The sequence below is a fragment of the Gopherus evgoodei genome, chromosome 4 (assembly GCF_007399415.2).
Source record: "Gopherus evgoodei ecotype Sinaloan lineage chromosome 4, rGopEvg1_v1.p, whole genome shotgun sequence".
Lineage (NCBI taxonomy): Eukaryota > Metazoa > Chordata > Testudines > Testudinidae > Gopherus > Gopherus evgoodei.
The window spans coordinates 119,950,599-119,973,903 of NC_044325.1; the positions used below are offsets into that span (position 1 = coordinate 119,950,599).

At 46.7% G+C, this 23,305-nt stretch overlaps 1 protein-coding gene across 1 annotated transcript; it reads right to left on the reverse strand.

Annotated features, from left to right (window-relative positions):
• Positions 1-1,371: 1,371 nt before the first annotated feature.
• Positions 1,372-22,707, reverse strand: LOC115650575 (ras-related and estrogen-regulated growth inhibitor-like). The gene is made up of 4 exons (XM_030560741.1): positions 22,431-22,707; positions 8,943-8,999; positions 5,570-5,643; positions 1,372-3,618 (listed from the first exon to the last, which is right to left on the reverse strand). The coding sequence occupies exons 1-4, from the start codon at positions 22,525-22,527 to the stop codon at positions 3,133-3,135; spliced, it is 714 nt and encodes a 237-aa protein (XP_030416601.1). The 5' UTR covers positions 22,528-22,707; the 3' UTR covers positions 1,372-3,132.
• Positions 22,708-23,305: the final 598 nt, after the last annotated feature.

Below are 23,305 nucleotides of genomic sequence, written 5' to 3' on the forward strand. Positions count from 1 at the left end.
GCGATGCGCAGTAACTCAAATGCATTCTACAGAGACTGGCAGTAGAGGAGATTGTACACATACTGGCTTCTAAGAAAATTCAGCAGGGAACAGATGGTGCTTAAAATGAAAAATCCTCTTAGATTGACAGAGTCCCTTAACGGGCCTAGGTCTGTAGACATTAGCTGCAGATCCTGTAAAAATATTCCGTTCATCAGAAGTGATATGGAAATTTAACTCAAATGCTAGATTTATTAGGAATGTGCAAGAAGCCTGCATGTCCCTCCCCTAGGAGATGGAGGACCCAAAGTGAGACAAAGAACACAAGATGCATAGATTCAGCAAAGAGTGCAGCAACCACAACAACAACAAAAACACAACCCCACCCAACCCACATTAAAATGTGCCTGGATCTTTTAGGCTGAAGTAGGACAGCAAAACCTGAAATCTTTGCCTTTCCTGGCCTAAGATGTTATTTACTGTGCTATTTAAAGGACACTTTCTCAAGTAGCTTAAACCAAAAATGGTTTCACAAAACCTGGGATTAATAGGCATATTTTTAATACAATGTCACTGTAAGCGGTTTTCTCTTTTACATTTAAACATTTCTCTGTAGTACAAGATGCAGGGTCAGTGCCTGACAGACAGGAAGGGAGACAGCTATAGTTTAAATGCAGAAAAATAAAGCAGAGAGAACATTCGCTTTCTATAGTTGAAGTGTCACTAGTAATTAGTCGGTAACATGGGATTGCAACAGCTCAAACAGGCCACTGTACAGCCAGCAAATCTATTTTATGTATCAAATCTATCTACTGATATGGCCCTCATTACTGGGGCATAGGAGCATCTCACCATCTTTAACGTCCTATCGCCCCTGCGAGATAGGGAAGTGCTATTATTCCCATTTCACAGGTGGAACACTGAGGCACAGAGAGATTAAGCTTTTTGCTTAAAGTCACAGTCGTCTGTAGCAGAGCATTAAACCTAGGTCTCCTAGGCAAGCACCCTAACCACTAGACCATCCTTCCTCTCATAATCAAATGGAAACTTTTGGTTACTACCCATCACAGCTTGGGGGCAAGTAGGGGAAGGTCACACCAACATCCTAGAAGGGCTCCAATCCCCTGAGCCATTAAGTCTCCTTCTGTCTGTGTAGGTCCGGCTCCAGCTTTTCTGCCACCCCAAGCGGCAAAAAAAAAAAAAAAAGACGAGTGGCGGCACTTTGGCAGCAGCTCAACCGCGTCGCTTCTTCTGTGGCAGTTCGGCGGTTGGTCCTCCCTCTCTTCCTCTTTGGCGGCAATTTGGTGGCAGCTCGAGGAGGAAGAGAGGGAATGAGGGCCCTGCTGCTGAATTTCTGCTGAAGACCCGGATGTGCCACCCCGACACTGGATGGAGTGCTGCCCCTTTGAATTGGCTGCCCCAAGCACCTGCTTGCTAAGCTGGTGCCTGGAGCCGGTCCTGCATCTGTGTCTTTGTAGCACACACACCTTACTATTAGAATGCCTTGCCCCCAGCCCTATGGAGAGCGACAGCAAGATTCCCATCATGCAACTCTCACAGGGATATTGCCAACTTGAAAATCCCCTTTCTGTCTCACAGTTGTCCCTTGTTATTGTTAAAAGTGACGCCTAAGAACACTTCAAGTGAAAGAGATTCCAGGAAAGTGTTGGTCTTCTCAGTTTATTTCACTTTGTGCATAGTCCATTTCACTGGTTTCCTGTATAGCTGCTAGTCAGTTTCCCCGGTTTCTGTGAATCTTTCAGGACAGCCATGAGAAAGACAAAAATTGCAAACACTAACAGAGAAATAGTATTGAAAAACCACACAGATTGACAGGTAGGCAGGGGTAGGGCACCAAACTGCTTTTAATTTCTATTTTGAAATCAACTCAATTTCAAATTGATGGCACTCCTTTAAATTTTGAATCCATTTGGGGGCTGGCACTTTTCACAGAGATTTTGTTCTTCTTTTCTCACTTGATTTATTTTCCTCAGGGTAAAAAAGTGAATAAAAAGTCTAGAGAGCAGCAAGAGGGAAAACACGGTCCTTTGATAGTTTCTCCATCATCTGAGCTAGAGACATACATCTAAGACATTTATAACAGTCAGAAATAAGGCTCTTTCAATACGGCCACTTGATCTCTGTGTCAGTAGGCTCCCCATGCTCACCAAAGTAGTCACTCAGAGGATCTGAGCAGGCTGCAGGTGGAATGAAACATTCAGTGCTGAGTGTTTGTGTGCAAGTCTTTGAGAGTCAAACTCAGCTGGTGGGGTCACAGTGGTGTGACCTCCGAGGCACTAAGGGCTTTATTCTGCACCACTGCAATCAATGATTTTGATGGGTGCAGAATTAGGTCCTAAGTAAGTGTGGGAAATGGGGTGGGGGCAGGGAATGCTGGAAACACTTTGAAGAAGTTTGCCGAAGCAGGATCTGGCTACTTTCCAGGCTAGTGGCATCCATACACCAACAACTGTATGTAATCAAAGCATCCAGTGTTGGCCACCAGTGGAGATAACAGACATGGCTGGCCGGACCCTTGGTCTGACCTGCTTTGACAAATCCAATGTCCATTATATGGCCTAAGTTGTGGATGTTGTGTTCATGGAATGGAGAGATCAATAGCCAGGCAGAATGACAGCATGTGCTGTGCAAGCTTCCTGCCAATTCTACCAATGCATCTCAATTTTGCGCTACAGCAGACCTTGGTAACCATGGCCTGGGCACTCACACAGGTCTGCACCTCGGTCCTAGCCTGCAGTGCCCCCAAGCCTCTCCTGAGCGGAGCCTGCCAATTGTGTTAAATTCGGTGGCAGTTTGTGATGTGCACAGAATGGGGAGGAGGAGGAGGAGGGAGACCTCCCCTCAAATGAGTTTTCACTGCTGAATCTAAGCAAGGAAGTAAACCCCTGGGCTTTACAGGTGAATGGCTGATGCACCAACCCCACTGAGCCACACACCTCTTGCTAATTCCCTGTAGGAAGCCAGCATAGATCTGCATTGTGACCTTCCTGGAATACAGATGCCTGAAAGGACCCACCCTTGTGACATACAGTGCTCTCTAGACTGGGAAGGTGAGCAGCCTGCAGCCTGTCCATTGCCAATCCAGGCTGCTACGGGGCACTGTTCTCTCCCACACCCTGCCCATGTGGGGGCTCACTCCGGTATGTAGTCCCTGAAGGAGTTGAAGCTGAGGCTCCGGCCGCCCGAGTTCAGGGTAGAGTTGGCATGCATCTTTGGAATCTTTTCCATCAGCTTAGACACGGCCCTCCTCTTGAAGGAGCCCGGGGAGAAGTGCCCCTGTCTCATCAGCTCATTATACAGGGTGTTGAACACCACCACGGTCTCTTCATAGCTGTCCCTGGTGGAGATCTCATAAAAAGGAAGCTTCAGGGCTTTGGAGAGGTTCTCACCATCCTCACAAGACACCATTCGGTCAAACTGCAGGTCCTTCTTGTTGCCAACAATCACCACGGGCGGCTGGTCACTCCCACCACTCCGCTTGGGGCTCGAGTGGATGTGGTTGATGAGAAAGCACAGCCTCATGACCTCGTCGAAACTGCACCGGTCGGTCACAGAGTATACCACGGCAAAGCCGTCGCCCCACTTGATCTTCTCCTCAATCTGCAAGGAGTCTTCCTCCTTGGGTGGGGAGAACAGAAATCAGCATCACCTCGCGAGACAGTTTTTTAATGCAATGAGCTCAAAATGTTTTACCAAAACTGGACCACCTCCTGCTTTCGCTCCCACTGGGGTCAATGGTAAAACGCAATAGTGCACAGCACCCTGTAATACCATTCTGGGGTATCAATACTGATTCGAGGCCAAAAGGCCACCGACACCATCTCTTGCAGAGTGGTTATTGGAGGATGACCATCTAAGCACTGACCCAGTATGACCCAGCTCAGCTTGTGACATCTGATTGGCAGCAAGCCACTGTGCAGTAATAATTAATTTACAGGCAGCCATGCCAGAAAGCCTCTGGGCATCTTAACAAGAAATAACTAAACATGATCACAATGCAACATGCCTCTCACAAAGAACCCTCCACTGCTGCTAGCAAATCAAAGAGTCTTTGTGTGTTCTCTGTGGTTGCGTTTACTCTAGCTCCGTAGCCACATGGTCCCTCAAGCTCTATGCGTGGCTTGTGTTTTCATCCTCTCTAGTCTAGCCACAATACTGCTGCTATAGGGCGGGAGCCAAGCCCACTGACGTCACTGGAAAGACTCCCATTCATGTCTGGGGAGTTTGGGTCAGGCTCCAAGCCACCTTCTTCACCCACTGTTCTGATCACGTCGCCTTCCTCCTCCCCAGCCCCTGCACTGACTTCCTGCCTTTTACCACATTGAGTTCAAGGTCCTTGTCCTCCCCTTCAAGGCCCTGCATAATTTCACTCCCACCCACAGCTCCACTGCTATTTCCTCTTCCTCTCTGCACTCATCAAAATCACTTAGTGTTGCTGCCTCCTTGGTCTCCTTTGCCCATCCTCTGGCTTCCCCTCTTCCTTTGCTTTGTATTCAGAGCAGCCTTCTGCTACTGGCCAGCCATAGGGCCCCCTCTCTGTCCTTTCAACGCCACCTCTGCTGCTGCTGAGCTGTTTCCTGGCAGGGATGGGGGCTTCTCGTATGTCCTGTAAAGTATAATGTACATTTACAGCGTGCTGTTAAAAATAGGGGTCAGGAGGTTGGGTTAAAGTGGCTCCCTTGGCTTGAATTTAACCTGTGTAAGTATATCTGGATAAATGTAGACAGGCTGGTCTTAGGTAGCCTGCCTCTGGCTACCCAAAGTGGGGTTATGTGTCCCTCAGCAAAGGGGATCACTCTTCTCTTCATGTGTGAGTATTGGATATTCCCAAACACTGCAGATAAAATGGGGCTGTGTTGTACACAGCAAAGGAAAAGAGAGAGAGAGAGAGAGAGAGAATCAATGGGCAACCTATGAATTATGTGGATGAAATCCCATCAAAGGGTTCTGGTGACATCAAAAAGCACAAAAGCAAAGCTGGAGTCCCCCAGCGCATCCCTCCCCTGTGCCCCAAGATGGAGTCACAGCCTCACCATTCAATATTTCACACATTGGGGAGAGTCTGGGATCTCTGTCTGGCATAAGTGCTGCTTTCAAATCTCTTCTTCCATTGGCGCTGGCTTCCTACGCTGTTCCGGCCAGTGCCCCTCCCTGCTACCCTGGTCTGCTGCTGTCAGATGGCCTTTGCTGGGACCGCTCAAGTGACCATCCAGCAAGTGCCAACACTAATTAGTTAAGCCTCAAGTATCAGAGGGGTACCCATATTAATCTGGATCTGTAAAAGTAGCAAAGAGTCCTGTGGCACCTTATAGACTAACAGACATATTGGAGCATGAGCTTTCATGGGTGAATACCCGCTTCGTCGGATGCATGGTTAAGCCTCGTAACACAGAGATACTACTCTCAGGGCAACTGCAGCACATTTCCAGCTACGATCCATCTGTCCTAATGCACGCATGGGGCCAACAACACCACCACAGACTGAAAAGACAATGCCCCACCCTTGGGACCATTTCTGGTTAGTATTTTCTGACTTCGATTGTCCATTAAGCGGTGACTGTGACCGTACCTGTCCTGCTGTGTCGAGAATCTCAAAGTGCACCATCTCCCCATCGATGACAGCCGTGTGTCTGTAAATCATTTCTGTAGGAAACAAAGATGCGTGAGAACTCCCTGATCCCTGCACAGAGCACGGGTGGATTCCACTCCGCACAGTCAGGTGAAGAGCTAAATGAGAAGGCACAGATGACACAAAAGGGAGACTCAGAAATTCTCTGCTCACTGAAAAGAGTCACCAGCCTGCCCATGACACAGTAACTGCCTGATGCACCAAACTGAACAGGCAGACTCTGAGCCCACTCTCGGTTCCCCGAAAGCTAATGGGGACTTTGCCGGTGACTTCAAAAGGGTACAGGGTCAGGACCTCTTAAAGGAGACACTGTCAGAGCACAACCTTCTCATCTACAGAAAACATGACACACAGAAGTTCACAGTGAGCAGTGCAAAAAGCTGCCATCTTTCCTTCCACACATTGTTCTCATATCAAACGCCCAAACCTCCCCTGAGTTTAGCATCAGCAGGTTCTGACAAGTCTTATTAGTTCATCTTCGCCCAAGGGCATCCCTCTGTTGTCTGAGATCTAGAAGGAATAACAGAGCATGTTGGGTCAGAGGAAGGGACTTGCATATCCTGTACAATCTTTTTATACATAAATCTGTTTGTGTTGCATGTGTTTTGGCAACACTTTCCTAGCTCCTTTTCCTATTTGTCAAAGAATCTGTGTTTTAAAGACTGTTTTCTCTCTTGCAACCTGCCAACCCTTTGCCCCGTCCTGCGGGGAAATCAAAAGGCAAGATTTCTGTTGTCACAGCTAATTCTGTGACAACCAACTATAATGCCACACAAACAGAATAGTGATGTCACTCTGGGATCAAGCAACCCTGGCGCTTAAGGGAGAAAAGCCCTTATTCAACAAACACAAGTATCTTCAGTAACAGCCATGGGAGCACAGAAGCATCTCATTCAAATCTCATTCCTTTATGTCCATCTGTCAATGCCCTTCCCTCCAAAAGCCCTGACTACATTAGAGAGTAATATCAATGTGTGTCTATAATCCAATTGATCTAACTCATACTGTGTTTGTCTACATTGTAAACGAAAACTGTTGGATGGTTTTGCCTTATATCCACAGTGGCACTGTTTTGTATTGGTTGTGATAGGCCACCTTCTGGGTATAGGTCCCAGAGTTCCCAGCACTGCTCCCTGGTGTGTTGCATTCTGGGTAATTTTTCTGCAAGGACCGGTGGATCTTGGGATGGCAGTGGGAGAGCTATCTGCACTGAAGTTTTTTCCATTTTCAACAAATGGAAAGTTGAACCATCCACGTGAGATTCCTGTGGTGCTTCTAAGTCCTCTGGAGATGGATCCCATCTGCCCCAAACTAGACCCACATGTGGCCCTGGCCTCATATGCAAGGCCACTGAGCCAGAGACAAAGACAAGAAAGTAAAGGAAAAAAAAACAAAAAAATCCAAGCCACACCAGCAGCCTTTGTGCTGTTGGCAGTGCAAGGGTGGGAGAGACAGCAGCGATCAGTGGCTTCAGACTGCTAGGAACAAAAGGGATAGGAAGAGAATGAGGGTGATTTCATTGCCAGCAAAGAGGGACTTAAAAGCTATGAGTCCTTTCAAGCTATATTTAAAAATAATTTATTCTAATACTGCTGTTCAGCCCCACTGGCGCTGCTAATCCACACCCTCTAGCTTGCCTACATTCTGGCTCATATTACACACAAATAGGATAGGAGGAGATCTTGCTTTTCTAAACAAGAGATAAAAATTGCACTGATGCTTGTATCTCTACTGGTTTTTCAATATAAAATATGGAGTGAAATGTTTAAAGCCTCACTAACATCTCCAGGAAATAAATCCCACAACATCCTGCTTAGCGACAACTCTGCAGAGAGAGAGAGAGAGCGCTCCAGGATTTCTCTTCCCCATTCTTTATGAATAGAAATGTGTATATGAAAACAGGATCTTTGCCCCTCCAGAGTCTATGTCTTCTTGCTTCTGATTCCAAGAGACAGCATGGTCCAGTGGATGGATCACAGGGTGGACTCAGGAACACAAGTGTCATGGGAGCTGCTGGATATTTGGGACTTTTGAAAACCAGGCTCTTATTTAGGAGATTACAGAGTTAGGGGTCTACCTTTAGGCACCAAGTTTTGAAACGCTTGGCTTTGAATGCTATTCCTGCTTCTGCCATTGATCATTGGGATAATACTTGCCTACGTACTTTGTGACAGGGTGTTGTGGACGTTAATTAATGTCTGTCAAGTGCTATCAAGGCTGAGCATTATTTCCCATTTGTTGGTGTCATTTTCTGGCTTGTGATGACATCGCAGCTGTTGAGTCTTTGACCCTGTAACCTTTTCCTCTGGCTGCCCAAGTCTGTTCACACAGCTGCTAAAGCCATCTTCCCTCCCAGCCCATCTGCTCCTGTCCCTGAATCCCTCCATTGGTTCCGCACAAAACTCCACTTCATCCTCACCTTTAAGCTGTTAAATCTCACCCCCACTTACACCTCTGCTTTCAATCCCCCTAGATTCCTGTGTTCTTCCCAGTCCTCCTCATTTCCCTTTCTCCCCTATTCCTTTCTCTAAGTCTCAGACTTTCAGGCACACTGACCCTCTCCTGCCCCGTTTCTCCTGTCTCATTTGGACTGTAAGCTCTTTGGGGCAGGGAACCAGCCACGTTCTCTGCAGCACCACGTATATTTACAGTATTGTTTAAATATTTGGTAGCATTACAGAGACCAACTCCAAGTGAGGCAATAAGCAGCAAGCAGAGAGGAACTCTCAAAGGAAAACAAATTTACTTTTGTACTAAGCATGTCTAGTCCTAACAAACGTGGGAAGCAAACTCAAGAAAGTACAAGATGGACAGGGAATTAGCAGGGTTGTTGATCTGAGTTTTCCATTAGGGATCACCCATTTCTTCAATGAAATGCAACAAGGCTGAGAAATTCCCAGGACACCCCCCACTCACCAAAACCCCTGCACTTGCACATGAAAACACTGTCCAGTGAATAACACGTACTCGACATAATGACTTATATTTACAGTGACTAGCAGTTTTTGGATGCCCAACCTGACACACCATTCAGTGGGCCTGATTTTCAGAAGGAGGGTGCTCAGACTGAACACACCCAAATACGAGGGCATTGGAAATCACTCGGCCCTTTTGGCTCTGTGAACTGAAAGCCTCTCTCCCCATAAAACAACCCCGAGGCCAAACTGCTTCCAGATTACTAAGCCTATATTTAATAGAGCAGTTACTATTCTTTGTACAGCACCTAGTGCGATGGAGTCCCTCAGCCCCACCATAACACAAATAATAATGTTAATAAATAAAATAATAATAATAATATTAAATACTTGCTTACCTAGAGTAGGGTCATAATCCCCAATGAATCTCTTGGTGATGAATCTCACAGTTAGAGCTGCATTGGAGAAAAACAAAACAACCCCCCCTCGAAAGTCAGTTGTGATCAACAAGGCAAACTCAGTAAAACACTGATTAACTGAGACAGGAGGGCTCTGATGAGTTTGCTCCTCTCTGGAGCAAGGACATCCTCCAATCCTGAGCAAAGGCTGATCGTGGCATGCCCTGCTGGACTCAGCACAGGCAGTGGGAGGAGGTTCTTGATCTCAATCAGGTATACTAGTACCTAGGTTGTGAGTCAGTCAGGATCTCTGAAGAAGCTACTCCAAAGCATAACCACGAGCATCAATAAACATTGTGTAACAAACAAATAGAACACAAAGTCTCTCTCCCGCACCTGGCAACGCTGCCATCTGAAAAGCTATGGGCCAGGGGAGAGCATATTAATATGGCAGATTGGCCAAGACCTATTTCCAGTATGCTGAGAGTTTGAAGGCTGAAAACTGCAAGACTTACAGTAGATAGATTGGAAAGGATCTGAGGGTAACTTTACATTGACCAGCAAGTAGTTCTCTGCCAAAATCCAAAGTCTGGACTTGCCAGTGTGTGAACAGAAGAGCATAAACAGCCTGACTGGGCCTCTCTGCACCCTGGTTACCAGAGGAACTAACTAGAACTAAATGGTAGCCTAGCTGCTTCCAACAGAGAAGTTCACAATGTAGCTAACAGTCTGTTCTCCTGAGTGGTGGAGGAGAACTGAGTCGGCATTGCCCAAAGTTGTTTTTATACAGGAGCCGCTTTACAAACACAGATCCCCAGAGCAGAGGTCAGATGTCTTTCTAAAGGATATGCTCTAGTTTAATGGCAGATTGCTGGGCTGAATGCAGGAGTCCCTGGGTAGAATTCCACAGCTTGTGCAGTTCAGAAAATCAGACTGGATGATCATATCAGTCTTTTCTGGCCTTAAAATCTGTTGAATGTATCCAACCACACAGCGACACAGATGGACTAAATTCTGGCCTAATTTACACCCTGGGCAATCCTTTCAGTCAGAAATGTATTTTTAGGGGTGCTTCTTAGTGCTTCTCTTAACCCTTGCATTTGTGCACAAATATTTCCCTCACACCCAGAAGCAATATCAACAGAAAATGAACCTGAGTCAATATACAGCAGTGCAGTGGCATTTGACAAGTTCCCTAAGAGCAGAGAGATCATGGAGACCCAGAGCTTTTTCACATGCTTCCTATTTCAACACCCTATCCAACGGTGCATGTCACATTTTAAAATAACATTTCATAAGTAATCCTGAAGAGACACATTGATTTCAATGGAGAGAGGTTTTCACCCACAGATTTTTAAGACCAGAACAGACCATTACGAGCAATCTAGTTGATCTCTTGTATAACACGGAATTTCACACAAAAACTCCTGCCCTGAATCTTATACTTTGCGACTGAACAAGAGCATATAATGTAGAAGCAGTCAGAGACTATTCTGGTGAGCACTTTCAAATACAGGTCATCACAATCCAATATGCTTTTCTGTATGTGTGATACTTGCAAACAGTGCTTTGTGGCTCCGATCCTGCGTTATGTGTATAACTTTATGCACAGTGAGTAGCCCAAGTGACTTCAGTGGGGCTATTTACAGCGCATGAAGTTCAGCATGTGCGCATGCTTTGGCAGGACAGAGGGATCTTGATGTATCACATCAGCCTAGATGACATAACTGTGCAGATATCCCGCCCTTCCTGGAGCAATCTGATGAATTTCCAATACTGTTTATTGAATGTTTTATTCTCAAGTTAAATATATCAAATGCAAATTGTATCAGCTTCTACATTCACATTCAATAGGTGAAGGGCTCAGCACCACAATAGTTGTAAAATGAGACAGCAACACCACATTTGTATTTTATATAATAAATTAGAGGAGCTTGGCAAACAAAGGGGGGGAAGATAGTTCAAAGCTAGGTTCTACCTATACTCGGCAATATCCTTTTAAAATGAGACGTACAACAAAACGACTATTAAAGAATATTTACGTTTGAGAACGTAGTGGAGAGTGGGGAAGAGCAAGACAGAAGGGTCAATACAAGGAATAACTTGAAATGTAGCCCAGACCCTTTCTCCTCACTCTTGTTTGCTGTCACTTACCCCTTACAGGCCACATGTATGCTGCATTTATGCCTGGGAATGTCTATCCCCAGCACAGGGAAGGGATGTTGCTTTAGCTCGACCCTTCCCTACCTAGGCTTTGGAGGCCAAGCTCCGGCACGAGCTGCAATGTCAAAGCACTATCTACACAGTTTTCTTTAGATCACTAACCCCTGCCCCGCTAGCCCAAGCCTGTGGACCCAGGCTGGGAGGCTTGCTGTAGGCATACCTGGGCCGAAGCCCCCAGGGGAGTTTGCTTTAGCCCTTCACAAATAACTGGATGGTGGCTGTGAAAATGTCTTTTTTCCCCTTTTGTATTTCCCAATCAGGCAGGCCCGGAAGCAGTAACAGAGATCAAATCATTCAGTTAAGGGCGTTGGGTGGGAACAGCCACAGAAGAGGAATGAACACAATTAAACCATTCTATCCAAGCATCCAATCTCCCTGTAATAGGGGGGCAGGAGGCCCAAATCCTTTGTGTCCAATGTAATGCTCAATTGAACCAGGACAAAGCCTGATGCTGGAGCGCTGGGCCAGTAGTTCCATCCCAACACTGCATCTGCCTAGTGCTTAATTTGTAATGAAAGAGGTGCCAGGGCTCAAGCAATTTTTTTATATTCATAACTGACGTAGCAAGCCTGAAGGTGCCTGGCTATGAACTGCCAAGCCCAGACGTGCCAGGGTTCAGCCCTGGCAAGCCCTGGCACAAATTAAGCATTGCATATGCCCCTTTCTCCCTTCCCCTGTCATGGAAAAAGTACTAGCTTGTGTCATATCTTCCACATTCACTCTGAGCAAGCCAGACTAACCCCAAAGCAGCCTCGAGAAAAGAACAATCCTCGAGGGAGGCCACCCAAGTGAAATGACAGGCTTGTAAAGGTGAAGTACAGCGGTCTGGGAACTAAATAAATGCCTCTTCAGAGTTGGGTTACTAGGTGACAAGGCTAGCCTCTGGGTGAGGCAGATGTCCTCTGGAGATTCCTAGAGAAATGCCCTCTCCAGCAGTGGGGAGAACCAGACTTTTGCTCATCTGCTTACACAGAGTGTGGAGGCTCAGTTGGCTACAGTCCAGGAGCATTCAGAAAGGAGGAAAGGCTCTCTGTAAAAAGTGAGCGACTGCAGTGCTGAAGTGTCAAACTCTGCCTTTCACCATAGAATGGGGGCAGGGGCAACAGCTGAACAAGCTTCTCCACCCCATCCTACCAATGTTCCTCTTCCTGGACCTTGAAGGATAAGCTGTGAGAGTGCAGTTTACTATAGAGTCCAAAGATTGACTGGACATGGACACTCAAGAGATGTCTATCGTCTCAGTGTTTCTACTGCAATGCTGATTCCTGGCTACTAGGAACTTGACTGAGTGCATCAAACAATCAGCAGATGGCAATCACTCTTCCATGTGATGGGAAGGCGAGCATCTATGCCTAGAGTAAAAAAGGGGGTACAGTGGGCAGCTAGACTAGGGGTCATTAAGGGTATAGTAGAAAAAATGCCCATTTAGGGTGGGATTTTCAGAAGCACTCAGCATTGTTCCCAGTGACTCCAAGGGAGCTCTAGACAGACAGATTTTATACTGAATCTCTATTTTAGTAGTTCCAAGGTGCCTGATAAATGAAGTGACGAGTAAAGAGGAACCAGCCCACGTTCACAAATGGCTCCCCAGAAATCTCAGAGAACAGGAGAGGAGGTTCTTAGGGATTGGTTTGCAGATGGGAGGGAAGGGGTGTGTTCTCATGAATTCAAATGCAAGAGTTTTCCAGGTGCAGGACATCACATCACCGAGAGTGAAGCTCTGATGAGGGAAGACAAGGTGTGAGCTAATCACAGATTATAGTCAAACTAATGGCTGTGTGCCAGGTTACCAGAAACATTAAAAGTTAATACATCAAGGCTGAGTATCAAGATAAAGAACTAGCAGTTTACTGAACACTTCCAGCTTGGCTGAAAGTCTACACAAAAGCATCAAAGTCCCATATGGCCCTGTCCTAGCATGCCCTGGGGCTGGACTCTGGGCTGGCTCTATTTCAGCTGCTCTGGAGTCCTGTTCTGGAATACAGAGGAGATCCTGCTTTGGCAGCTTATCCATAGTAATGGAGAGGTTGAGGACAAGTTCAAAGTGCTGGGAAGGAGGTATTTCAGAGACACAGCCAGTTGGTAATTAGTGTAGTCCCAGAAATGCCTTACTAAGGATGCAACAAGATGAGGTCAGGGTTCATGCTGATAGGGGAAAGCTGCTGGTGGTGGGTAAGGTTAAAGAAATCAGTTGAATACTCCACAGGGGAGGCCAAGAACAGAAAGGCAAGGTTCACTGGTTCATTGTTTAGCAGGGAACAGGAGAGCAGATAGAATAGAAACCTGATCATCATCAGGGTGGAGAGATGATGTGATGCAAGGTGGAGGGCTTCCCTTCTGTCAGGAGCTGGAAATCACTGAGAGGGCAGGGGAGGAGGAATCTACATGCCACACTATACACAAGAACTTAGCAAAGCACATACCCATGTGGAAGAAATGATTGTGGTTGTATGCTTTATGGGTAATGAGGGGAGGGCACACAAAGTGGAGGTTCAAGAAGTATTGACTTACTACTAGCCATACAAATACAGAGAGTTCAGCAGAGAAACAGAAAGCCAGAGGTAGAAGGTATAGAGCGTTAAGTGGGACACTAGAGACTCGCTCTATCCGGGAAAGGATAATTACCAGGGCACTAAGGTCAGGAACGTAGTTAATGTCGTGGACCCAGGCAGCCATGCAGAGGAAGTGGGTGGTGTCTTGTTGGTGAAAGAAGGCAGCAGTTAAAGCATGGATGGAGCAGAAACTGTGTGCTCCAGCCATTAGGGAATACAGTCAGACAGATTTCCCACTGTGAAAGAGCCACAGGAATTATGGTCACTGAACCAGAGAGAACAATGAGGCTGGGAAGTGACTGAGCAAACACAAAAAGGATTTTCAAAGGGCCCTGATTCTACCTTGTTTGGACTCGGAGAGAAATAACGGTCTGCTCCTGCTCCCATACTAATAAATGGCACCACTCCCATTGGTTTCAATGGAACAAGAGTGTTGGACACACATCACACCACGCTCAGAACACCAACAACATTCCAGCTGATAAGGAAAGAGCCATGCTGGAGCTCTTGGGAGGGAAAAGGGTTTCACTTTGTCTGGGGATGAGAAATGGACTCCTGCTCTGAAACAATAAAGTGCACCAGAGCAGTCGTTCGCAACTTTTTGCTGAGACCACTGGAGAAGGGCATTTTTAGTGTGCAGCAGCAGGGTTTACATGGACACAGTGCGCAGCCAGTTAGCGCAACATTGATTTGCAGCCCAGGTTGCCATGAATTCAGTGTTCCTGTAGCCAAGCCTGTGTCATATCTCAGGGGTTTGAGCATTAGCCTGTTAAAACTCAGGGTTGTGAGTTCAGCCCTTAAAGGGGAGACTTAGGTAGGGATTGGTCCTGCTGTGAGCAGGGGGTTGGACTAGATGATCTCCTGAGGTCCCTTCCAATCCTGATGTTCTATCAGTCCATTTTATTTTGAATATTCTATGCTTACACCTGCATTAAAAGTTGTTCAGTTTCATTGGATGGACCTATTATTTTTCCAGGACTCTAGTCCATATATCAGGATACTTAGGAAGTTGCTTCTAAAGATCTTAGTTAATTATTTTTGCAAATCACACTGGACTTCCATACTATAGGGAATTTTTGAAATATAGTACTTGCTTTACCTGTTCTGGACTTTACATCAAACACAATCACCAGTATTTTGTATAAGGCTATCCAGATAAGGACATTTCTTAACAGTTTTCCAAGCAGATAAAATAGGTAAATTAATTTTCATAATATCTGTCTTTCATTTCTTGATAAGATGCATTTTCTTGGCAGAATTTGCAAGAACCTTTCTATTTTGTTATTAGGGTTTCCACCTTCCACAAAAAAGCGGGACATCCTCATTTGAGGTAACTGTCCTGGACGAAATTATTTGGGACAATCCTGGAATACTGGGACAAGTGACAACACAACTTATAGATTTCCTGGGAAAACTACCTCAAAAGAGGGATGATTCTGGGAAAGTCTGGACAGGTAGCAATCCTATTTGTTGCATATCTTCAATTATTTTATTTATAAGACAGATACAATCTGCCAAGTCTACAACTGAAATCTCATCACCTATCTGTGCAATTCCTGTTTCCATACTGAGAGTCTATCACATCACAAAATCAATAGTGACTGCAAACCAAATGGTGGATAAGATGCAATGTTGCCTTACACCAGCAGGAACTGTAAACCAGCCTGTTAGCCCCTGGCATATCTTTACTTTGCAGTAAGTGTTTTGATACACATTTTTAATCATTTTAACAACACAAGTTTATGGAGTCCCCAGAAAAGTTATCTGCCACAATGACTCTCTATTATTTATTAAATATTATGGGGAAAAATCCAAGAAGTCTTACAGGGCTCTAGCATCATTTTCCCTGTGTTGTAATTCTTGACAAGAGACACAATATGCAGAAATACACTGTAGCTTAATAAAACTGCCCAACAGGGCTCACTCAGAGCTGGATCCTGCAGCGGGTATTTATTTTCATTGTTAAGGACATTATTGATTTGTCAGAGAAAGGGTGAGACAGCGGAACAAATCAAACCTGATTCCTAGGAAGCACCTGATACTGTAGACGCTCTCGGCAGTCTCCCAAAGCTGCAACAAACGGTACTTTATTAAGGCGGAGAACCAATTAAATTGATTAAAAATTGGCTTGAGCACAAGAGCACAACAGAAGTGGATGAGGGCAGAGAGGCGTGACAACGTTAAGGCCTTTTTTGTTCATCGTGTACATAAGTGACCTTTCAGAGAGGGGGATTTAATAAGTGGGCATGGTCACACTTTATATTAAGGTTCCATTTATAAATGGTTAATAAATTATTCACAGATGTTTTAATAAATCGTTAACTGATTGCTATAGAGACCAATAGGTTGCTTGTAATGACACTTTACAACCATCTATAATGCCATCTACCAATGTGCATATCGCTCTTTATATCACGTTACTCAAGTCTGCTGCAACATGCTCCTGACATCTCTTAATCACTTACGAATCCTTAATAAACAGAACCTTCATGTGAAATATGACTGATTACACTGGCTAGTGTCAAAATTAGACAGCAGAAGATATGCAACGGGGTGAGAGGGGGAAGCAAACACACATTAAAGGATTTAGATATTCTGGATTTATAAGTTTTTACAGGTGACTTATGTCGTTCAATATCCAAACCTCTAAACTACAGATAAGCCTGAACCAAAGCTGCTCAACTTTGATGCTAGTCAGATCCAGATGCAGCTGGTCCCTGCCACCCTTCCGGCAATGGCTTTGACCATGGTTTTGTCCTGGTCACAGTGTTTTGCTGCTAGCACTGACACTTGTTGAGGATTTCCAGTCAACCACATCAAAGGATTGGCAGTTAAATTATTTTCAAGGAGTGAGTCACTTTCCTTCTGCAAACGTACCTTTCGCCATCTCTCAAGATTTTAATTGCTACTGCACGTGGAAGGGATTCACAGAGAGTGTCCCTGATAGCTCTCTAAACCTGACCTCTAATTTAACTGTGTGATTCCAAAAGGATCATTAACAGGACAATGCTGTCAAGTTACAAATCAGACTGCAGGAGGGGAGACGTGGAGCAGAGCTGATCCTAGCAGCACTTCAAATGATTGAAACCAAGGGGATTTAAAAAAAAAAAAAAGAATTCATTTTTCATTTGCAGCGTTGTAGCCATGTTGATCCCAGGACATGAGAGATAAGGTGGGTGAGGTCATATCTTTTATTGGACCAGTTTCTGTTGGCGAACGAGACAAGCTTTTGAGCTATACAGGCCGATGAAGAGCTCTGTGCAGCTTGAAAAGTCACCTTGTTCACTAACAGAAACTGGTGCAATAAAAGATATTGCTTCACCCACCTTGTCTCTGGAATTCATGTTTCCTCATTTGTGGTGCCTGTTTAGCTTTTATATCTTTTTCAGTTTGGATAATGAAAACTACTCACTCTGGTTTTCATGCACTAACACAATGTGTGAGTTAAAAACAATCAAGGGAAACGTTTAAATCAAAACAAGAGTGGAAAGCATGGGACTCAGAGCCCTAGGTTCAAATCCAAGCACTGCTATATACTTCCTCTGTGACCTAGGGCAAGTCACTGAGTCTGTGCCTCAGTTCCTTAACTGCAAAATGGAGACAGTATTTCTTTTGTCTGTCTTGCCCATTTTTAGATTATAAAATACTCAGGGCATGGACAGTCTCCCAGTACAGAGCCTAGTACAATGAGGCCTAGATCTCAGCTGGGCCCTCAAAATGTCTCTGTAATACAAAAGTAAATATTATTATTATTATTAATAATAATAATAATAATAATAATAATAATAATAATAATAATAATAATAATAATAATAAATAGTCTACCTGAGCTGTCATCAAACATTTCCATGTCTTAAGCCCCAAACACAGGGCAGTAGGTCATCTTGTTGGTGAACACTGGGACATATATATAACTGTGGAGCTCTGCTAATATACTAGAAATGTGAACGCTGAGAGTTGAACAACAGCATGGTCCCAAGTATGAATCAAGCACCAGAATTCACCTTCCAATAAGTATGAAATTCCATCAGACTTCTAAGATTTGGCTTTGTCCAAGCAATGTTTCAAAATAACTATTTAAAGGCAAGCAATGGGAGACACTTCTCCCCTCACCCCCATGCCTACAGTCTCTAGGGATGCTACCCAGCTAATTACTCACTCTCGTGATTTGTATTTTAAAGCCAAAAAGTAATCCAGATGTTAGTGTCATTTTGGAGACTGACTTATTTTAACATGCCATGGCAATAGCACAGTGTAGAGACAAAAGCATCGGGAGTGAAGTCTAGACTTCACAGGGGATTTCCACCACTGGTGCAGCTGAACTGACGCAGAGCCATAACGTAAACATGCAAAGCCACTAGAAGCAATAGTTTGCACCAATGCAGTTCACTCCCTACTTGAAACTGAGCTAAGCGGCATCACTGCAAATCGTGGTTTATAGGCGCAGCACTGGCTGTCTGCACTGGAAAGGTATGTCTACACTGCAGCTGTGAGCAATCTCCTCGCCTGGGCAGACAGGCTTGTGTTAGTGAGCCTCGCACATGCATGCTAGAAAAAGCAGTGTGGACACTGCAGCACCAGCAGAGGCCTGCACTAGTCACCAGGCCTTGGCCCCAGAGGCAGGGTGGGTCCAAGCTCTGATAGTTAGCCTAAGCCTCTGCCAATGCCACAACCTCCACACAGCTATTTTACCACATTTGTGCAAGCTTCAAGCCTGTATACTCAGGCTGAGAGGCTCTCTCTCAGCTGCAATGTAGACAAAATCTTGGTTTGCACCGCTGCTGCTAGACAGGTGGCTGGCCAGTGATGGCTGCAATCAGGGCAAATCCTCAGCGCAGACAAGTCCAAAAGCCATTAACCTTTCAAGTGCATCAGTCCACTTTGATCTTTTAAAATAAACAAACAAAAAATAAAACTCCACAGTCATTTTATAGACGAAAATAATTCTTTCTAGGATTAATGAAAATGGAAAATGGGAACCACCACCTTAATTGTAATGAGGGGTGGACTGAAATTCCCTGGCATCTGGTTAATCAAAACGTGTTCTCTCTGCAATGCTTTTCTCATATGTTATGGCTGATGAGTTATTAAAATGCATGTGAGAACCATATATGTTCAGTTTTGAGGTTATGATATTGACTAGCTGTTGGTCTGCGGGCTTTTCATACCAGCATTCTTCTGCATGAAACACAGTTCTTGTGACTGTATCATTTACTGTTCCATCTGTTCTTCCCACTTCCAATTACTCAAGCCTGGCCAGGATACCACATGTAGGTCCTGATTCTACAAGCAGCTGGGTGTGGGAGGATCCCTTCACCTACGTGGAGTCCCAGCAGGCTCTGCCCACATGAAACTTGGGAGTTCAGGGATTTTGACACTTAACATACCCATGTCAGAGACATATTCAGGGTGCTGTCTTTGTTGCAACTGTACCCCATACTAGGATGCTGATGCTGCAGCTGCTGCTGCTGCTGCTGCAGGCAGGAGGGATAGCTCAGTGGGTTGAGTATTGGCCTACTAAACCCAGAGCTGAGTTCAATCTTTGAGGGGGCCATTATAGGGATCTGGGGCAAAAAATTGTCTGGGAATTAGTCCCCCTTTGAGTGGGGGGTTGGACTAGATGACCTCCTGAGGTCCCTTCCAACCCTGATATTCAATGATGTTTTCCTATGAGAGGGTCCCTCCAATTTGGTATTCATTCCTTCCCCTGGTCTAAAATAGCCTATGGTGTTGACTTTTGAAACCTGCTGCAAAATCTGTCTATCTAGGAAGGTGTATGGGTGTGAGTATTTATTTGGTGGGAGAGGTTAGGATTTCACAGGAGCTGAAATGGAGGTGGTATGATTTGCCTTCTTTTCTGTGTGGAGAAAGGCTGTTGTTTTGCAACCACTGTTGGGTTTTTTAGAGACTAACAAATTTATTTGAGCATAAGCTTTTGTGGGCTACAGCCCACTGCATCGGATGCATGCAGTGGAAAATACAGTAGGAAGATTGTGTGTGTGTGTGTGTGTGTGTGTGTGTGTGTGTGTGTGTGTGTGTGTGTGTGTGTGTGTGTATATATATATATACACATACACACACACACACAGAACATGAAACAATAGGTGTTACCATACACACTCTAACAAGAGTATATGGTAACACCCATTGTTTCATGTTCTCTGTGTGTATGTATATGTATATACAGTAGGAAGATAGATATATATATAAATACAGTAGGAGGAGATTATATATATCTTCCTACTGTATTTTCCACTGCATGCATCCGATGAAGTGGGCTGTAGCCCACGAAAGCTTATGCTCAAATACGTTTGTTAGTCTCTAAGGTGCCACAAATACTCCTGTTCTTTTTGCGGATACAGACTAACACGGCTGCTACTCTGAAACCTGTTGGGTTTTTGTTTCTTGCCTTAGTTGGATTGCATTTTTAATTCTCTTTCCATAGCCCCTAGAGCCTGGGCTTGAATTAAAAAAAAATCATAAACTTAAGTTTATTTCACTTCCTTTTAAACAACGAAAAACTGATTTTTCATTGACATGAAAGGAAGGAATTCACCAGTTTACAAAGAAATACATTCAGTGGAAATGCACAACTAACAGAACATCTGCAGCCAAAGCAGAGTCTGTGTTGTGAACCAGACAGGGATACCATATCTGTAGAGTATTTCTGGAGTAGGCAAATAAATGGGGGGGAAGTGGTCTTTAAAACTTGCCATCTCTCTCCCCCACCCCAAAATTACCACAATACTTTTCCGGAGTTTACTGTGGAAATTTGCATTTCAACTGCCAACACCACTGACCCCTAGTAACAGAGATAAAGTATGACTGTAACAGAGTAAACTTATATCTCCCATTATTAGTAGTATTACAGAAGCTCCTACAGCAGGGGTGGGCAAACTACGGCCCATGGGCCAGATCCAGCCCACGAGCCGCTTTAAGCTGGCCCACGAGCCGCACCACGCAGCTCAGCTCTGCTCTGGCTGGGGCACTGGGTCGGGGGCCAGATGACACAGGTAGCCCTGCTCCGGCCGGGGTGTTGGTTCAGGGGCCGCACCAGCAGCTTGGCCCCACTCCAGTCAGGGTGCAGGGTTAAGGGCTGCACCACATGGCTCCTGCAAGCCACGGCATTACCCCACTCCAGCTCCCAAGCGCTTCAATGGCCTCTACGGCGCTCCAGTGGGAGCTGCAGGGGCAGTCCCTGCAGATGAGGCAGCATGCAGAGTCGCCTGTCTGTGTCTCAGCAAAGGAGTCAGATGGGGGACATGCTGCTGCTTCTGGGAGCTGCTTGAGATAAGTGCCGCCCGGAGGCTGTACCCCTGAGCCCCTTCCATGCCCCAACCTCCTGCCCCGATCCCCCTTCTTCTCTCCAGACCTCTCGATTGCAGCCCAGAGCACCTTCCTACACTCCAAACCTCTCATCCCCAGGCCCACCTGAGAGCTCGCATCCCCTCCTGTACCCCAACCCCAATTTTGTGAGCATTAATGGCCTGTCATACAATTTCTATTCCCCAATGTGGCCCTTGGGCCAAAAAAGTTTGCCCGCCCCAGCTCTATAGATTCTCAGCCCATTGTGCTAGGTGCTGTACAAACACCTAGTAGAAAATGCCCCCCCTCCAAAAAATAGTTTACAATCTAAACAGACAAAACGAACAGATGGGGGTGGGGGAAAGCAAGCGACTTGTTTAAAGTCACAGCAGTTCAGTGATAGAACAAGGACTAGAAGAACCCAGCTCCCTGACCAGTGCTCAATCTACTAGACCACACAGTCTTTCAGTTCACAAACCTATCCAAACTTCAGCGTTAAAAAAGGCACTTAAAAGTGCAGTGAAAGTCCTTCAACTTTTAACCCCCCCCCTCCAAACTTATAACTAAAGGGCGTTAATGGCTTGCTTGCTTTAATTTACTAAATACAGACAGGAAATTCACAGTAACTGATGGAGTTTAAACCTGGCATTTACATTGTTTTCTTCAATATATTATCTGTCATATGGCTAGAAGAGAGAGGACTCTGACTGAAAAGTCTAAGCCCAGCTGATCTACAAGGAGCATTTGTGCAGGCGGGTGGTGACATGAGCCAAAAATCCTTTGGGTGCGATTCCCAGAAGCACTGAGCCTCCTGCAACTCCATCTGGAGTCAGTGGAAGCTCAGCACCTCCCCCTATGAGAACTCTTGTGTTTATTGCCTCCAGCCCCGCAATCTCCAGTCCACTGTCCTTTGCAAAGGCGGATTTTAGAAGCCGGGACTGCCTGCCTGCCCCCTTACAGAGCCCGTGTCTTTTCCTGTTTCGGAACGGCAATGGGAAGCATCTGATCGGCAACATTTCAGGCGTGGGGGAAGTGATCTATTCACGCCCCCAGCGCACGAGTCTGCCTGGGAAGCCCATAACACACCTGCTGGGCGGGGGCTTTGGCGGGAAGGGTGGGGTTACAAAGTGCACCCACTTGGCAAACCTGACAGCACCAGGGCTGGGGAACTCCCTGCTGGGGCGCCAGGGGGAGCCTGAGTCCTCAGGGCGCTTGGGGGCGGTGATCTAAAACCCGTGTCCGGCATCTCGGTCCATGCAGGTCCGCAAGCCGGGCGCTGGCGGCTGGGCACAGGCAGCCTCCCCCGCCTGCTTCTCCCTTCCGCCGTCCGGCAAAGCCGGGAGGGAGCGGGGCAGTTGCCTGGCGGGGGGTCAGAGGCCCCCGGGCGCACGGCGGGCAGGATCCCTACCTGTTTTGCCCACGGCGCCCTGTCCCAGTACCACCAGCCGCAGGGTCCGGCCTTGGCTCAGGCTCACGGAGCGCCGCAGGGGCCGTGAGAAGCTCATGCTGCCGTCGGGGAAGGGGCTCAGGGCGCTGCCCGCTCCATGCTAAGCGACCGCCGCGCTCCGGCTCCGGCTCGCTCCAAGTTGGCTCCCCGGCGCCCACAGTCTGCAGCGGGGGAGAACAGAGCTCCGCCCAGGAGGGACGGGCTGGCCGCCAGCGCCCCCGACTCCTCCCGGGATCCCAGCCCGTCAGTGCCGGAGCAGCGCTCGTGCCGCTCTCCAATCCCCAGGGGCCGGGATCTCCGCTCTCCCCTGCCGCAACCCAAGCCCCAGGGGGCCGGGATCTCCGCTCTCCCCTGCCGCAACCCAAGCCCCAGGGGGCCGGGATCTCCCCTCTCCCCTGCCGCAACCCAAGCCCCAGGGGGCCGGGATCTCCGCTCTCCCCTGCCGCAACCCAAGCCCCAGGGGGCCGGGATCTCCGCTCTCCCCTGCCGCAACCCAAGCCCCAGGGGGCCGGGATCTCCGCTCTCCCCTGCCGCAACCCAAGCCACAGGGGCCCGGGATCTCCGCTCTCCCCTGCCGCAACCCAAGCCCCAGGGGCCCGGGATCTCCGCTCTCCCCTGCCGCAACCCAAGCCCCAGGGGGCTGGGATCTCCCTTTGTGAGGGGTTTGGGTCACAGAGACTCCCGGTATGGCTGCCTGAGGTGCTGAGACTACCTCTGAGCCTGTTTTCCCTGGCAGCATGGGACTTCAGAACTCTGCCCTGTTGAGCTAGACACACCAGTACGCTGCAACACAGACCCGGGGTCTGACCCACCTGCCCCAAAGCTGCAGAATTAAC

What these genes read in the sequence shown, in the direction of transcription:
- LOC115650575 (XM_030560741.1), bottom strand. Translation starts at nt 22,527, where the DNA reads ATGAGCTTCTCACGGCCCCTGCGGCGCTCCGTGAGCCTGAGCCAAGGC. An exon ending in GGGCGCCGTGGGCAAAACAG is followed by an intron (nt 9,000 to 22,430) that starts GTAGGGATCCTG and finishes TCTCCAATGCAG; the next exon opens with CTCTAACTGTGAGATTCATC. An exon ending in GGATTATGACCCTACTCTAG is followed by an intron (nt 5,644 to 8,942) that starts GTAAGCAAGTAT and finishes TGTTTCCTACAG; the next exon opens with AAATGATTTACAGACACACG.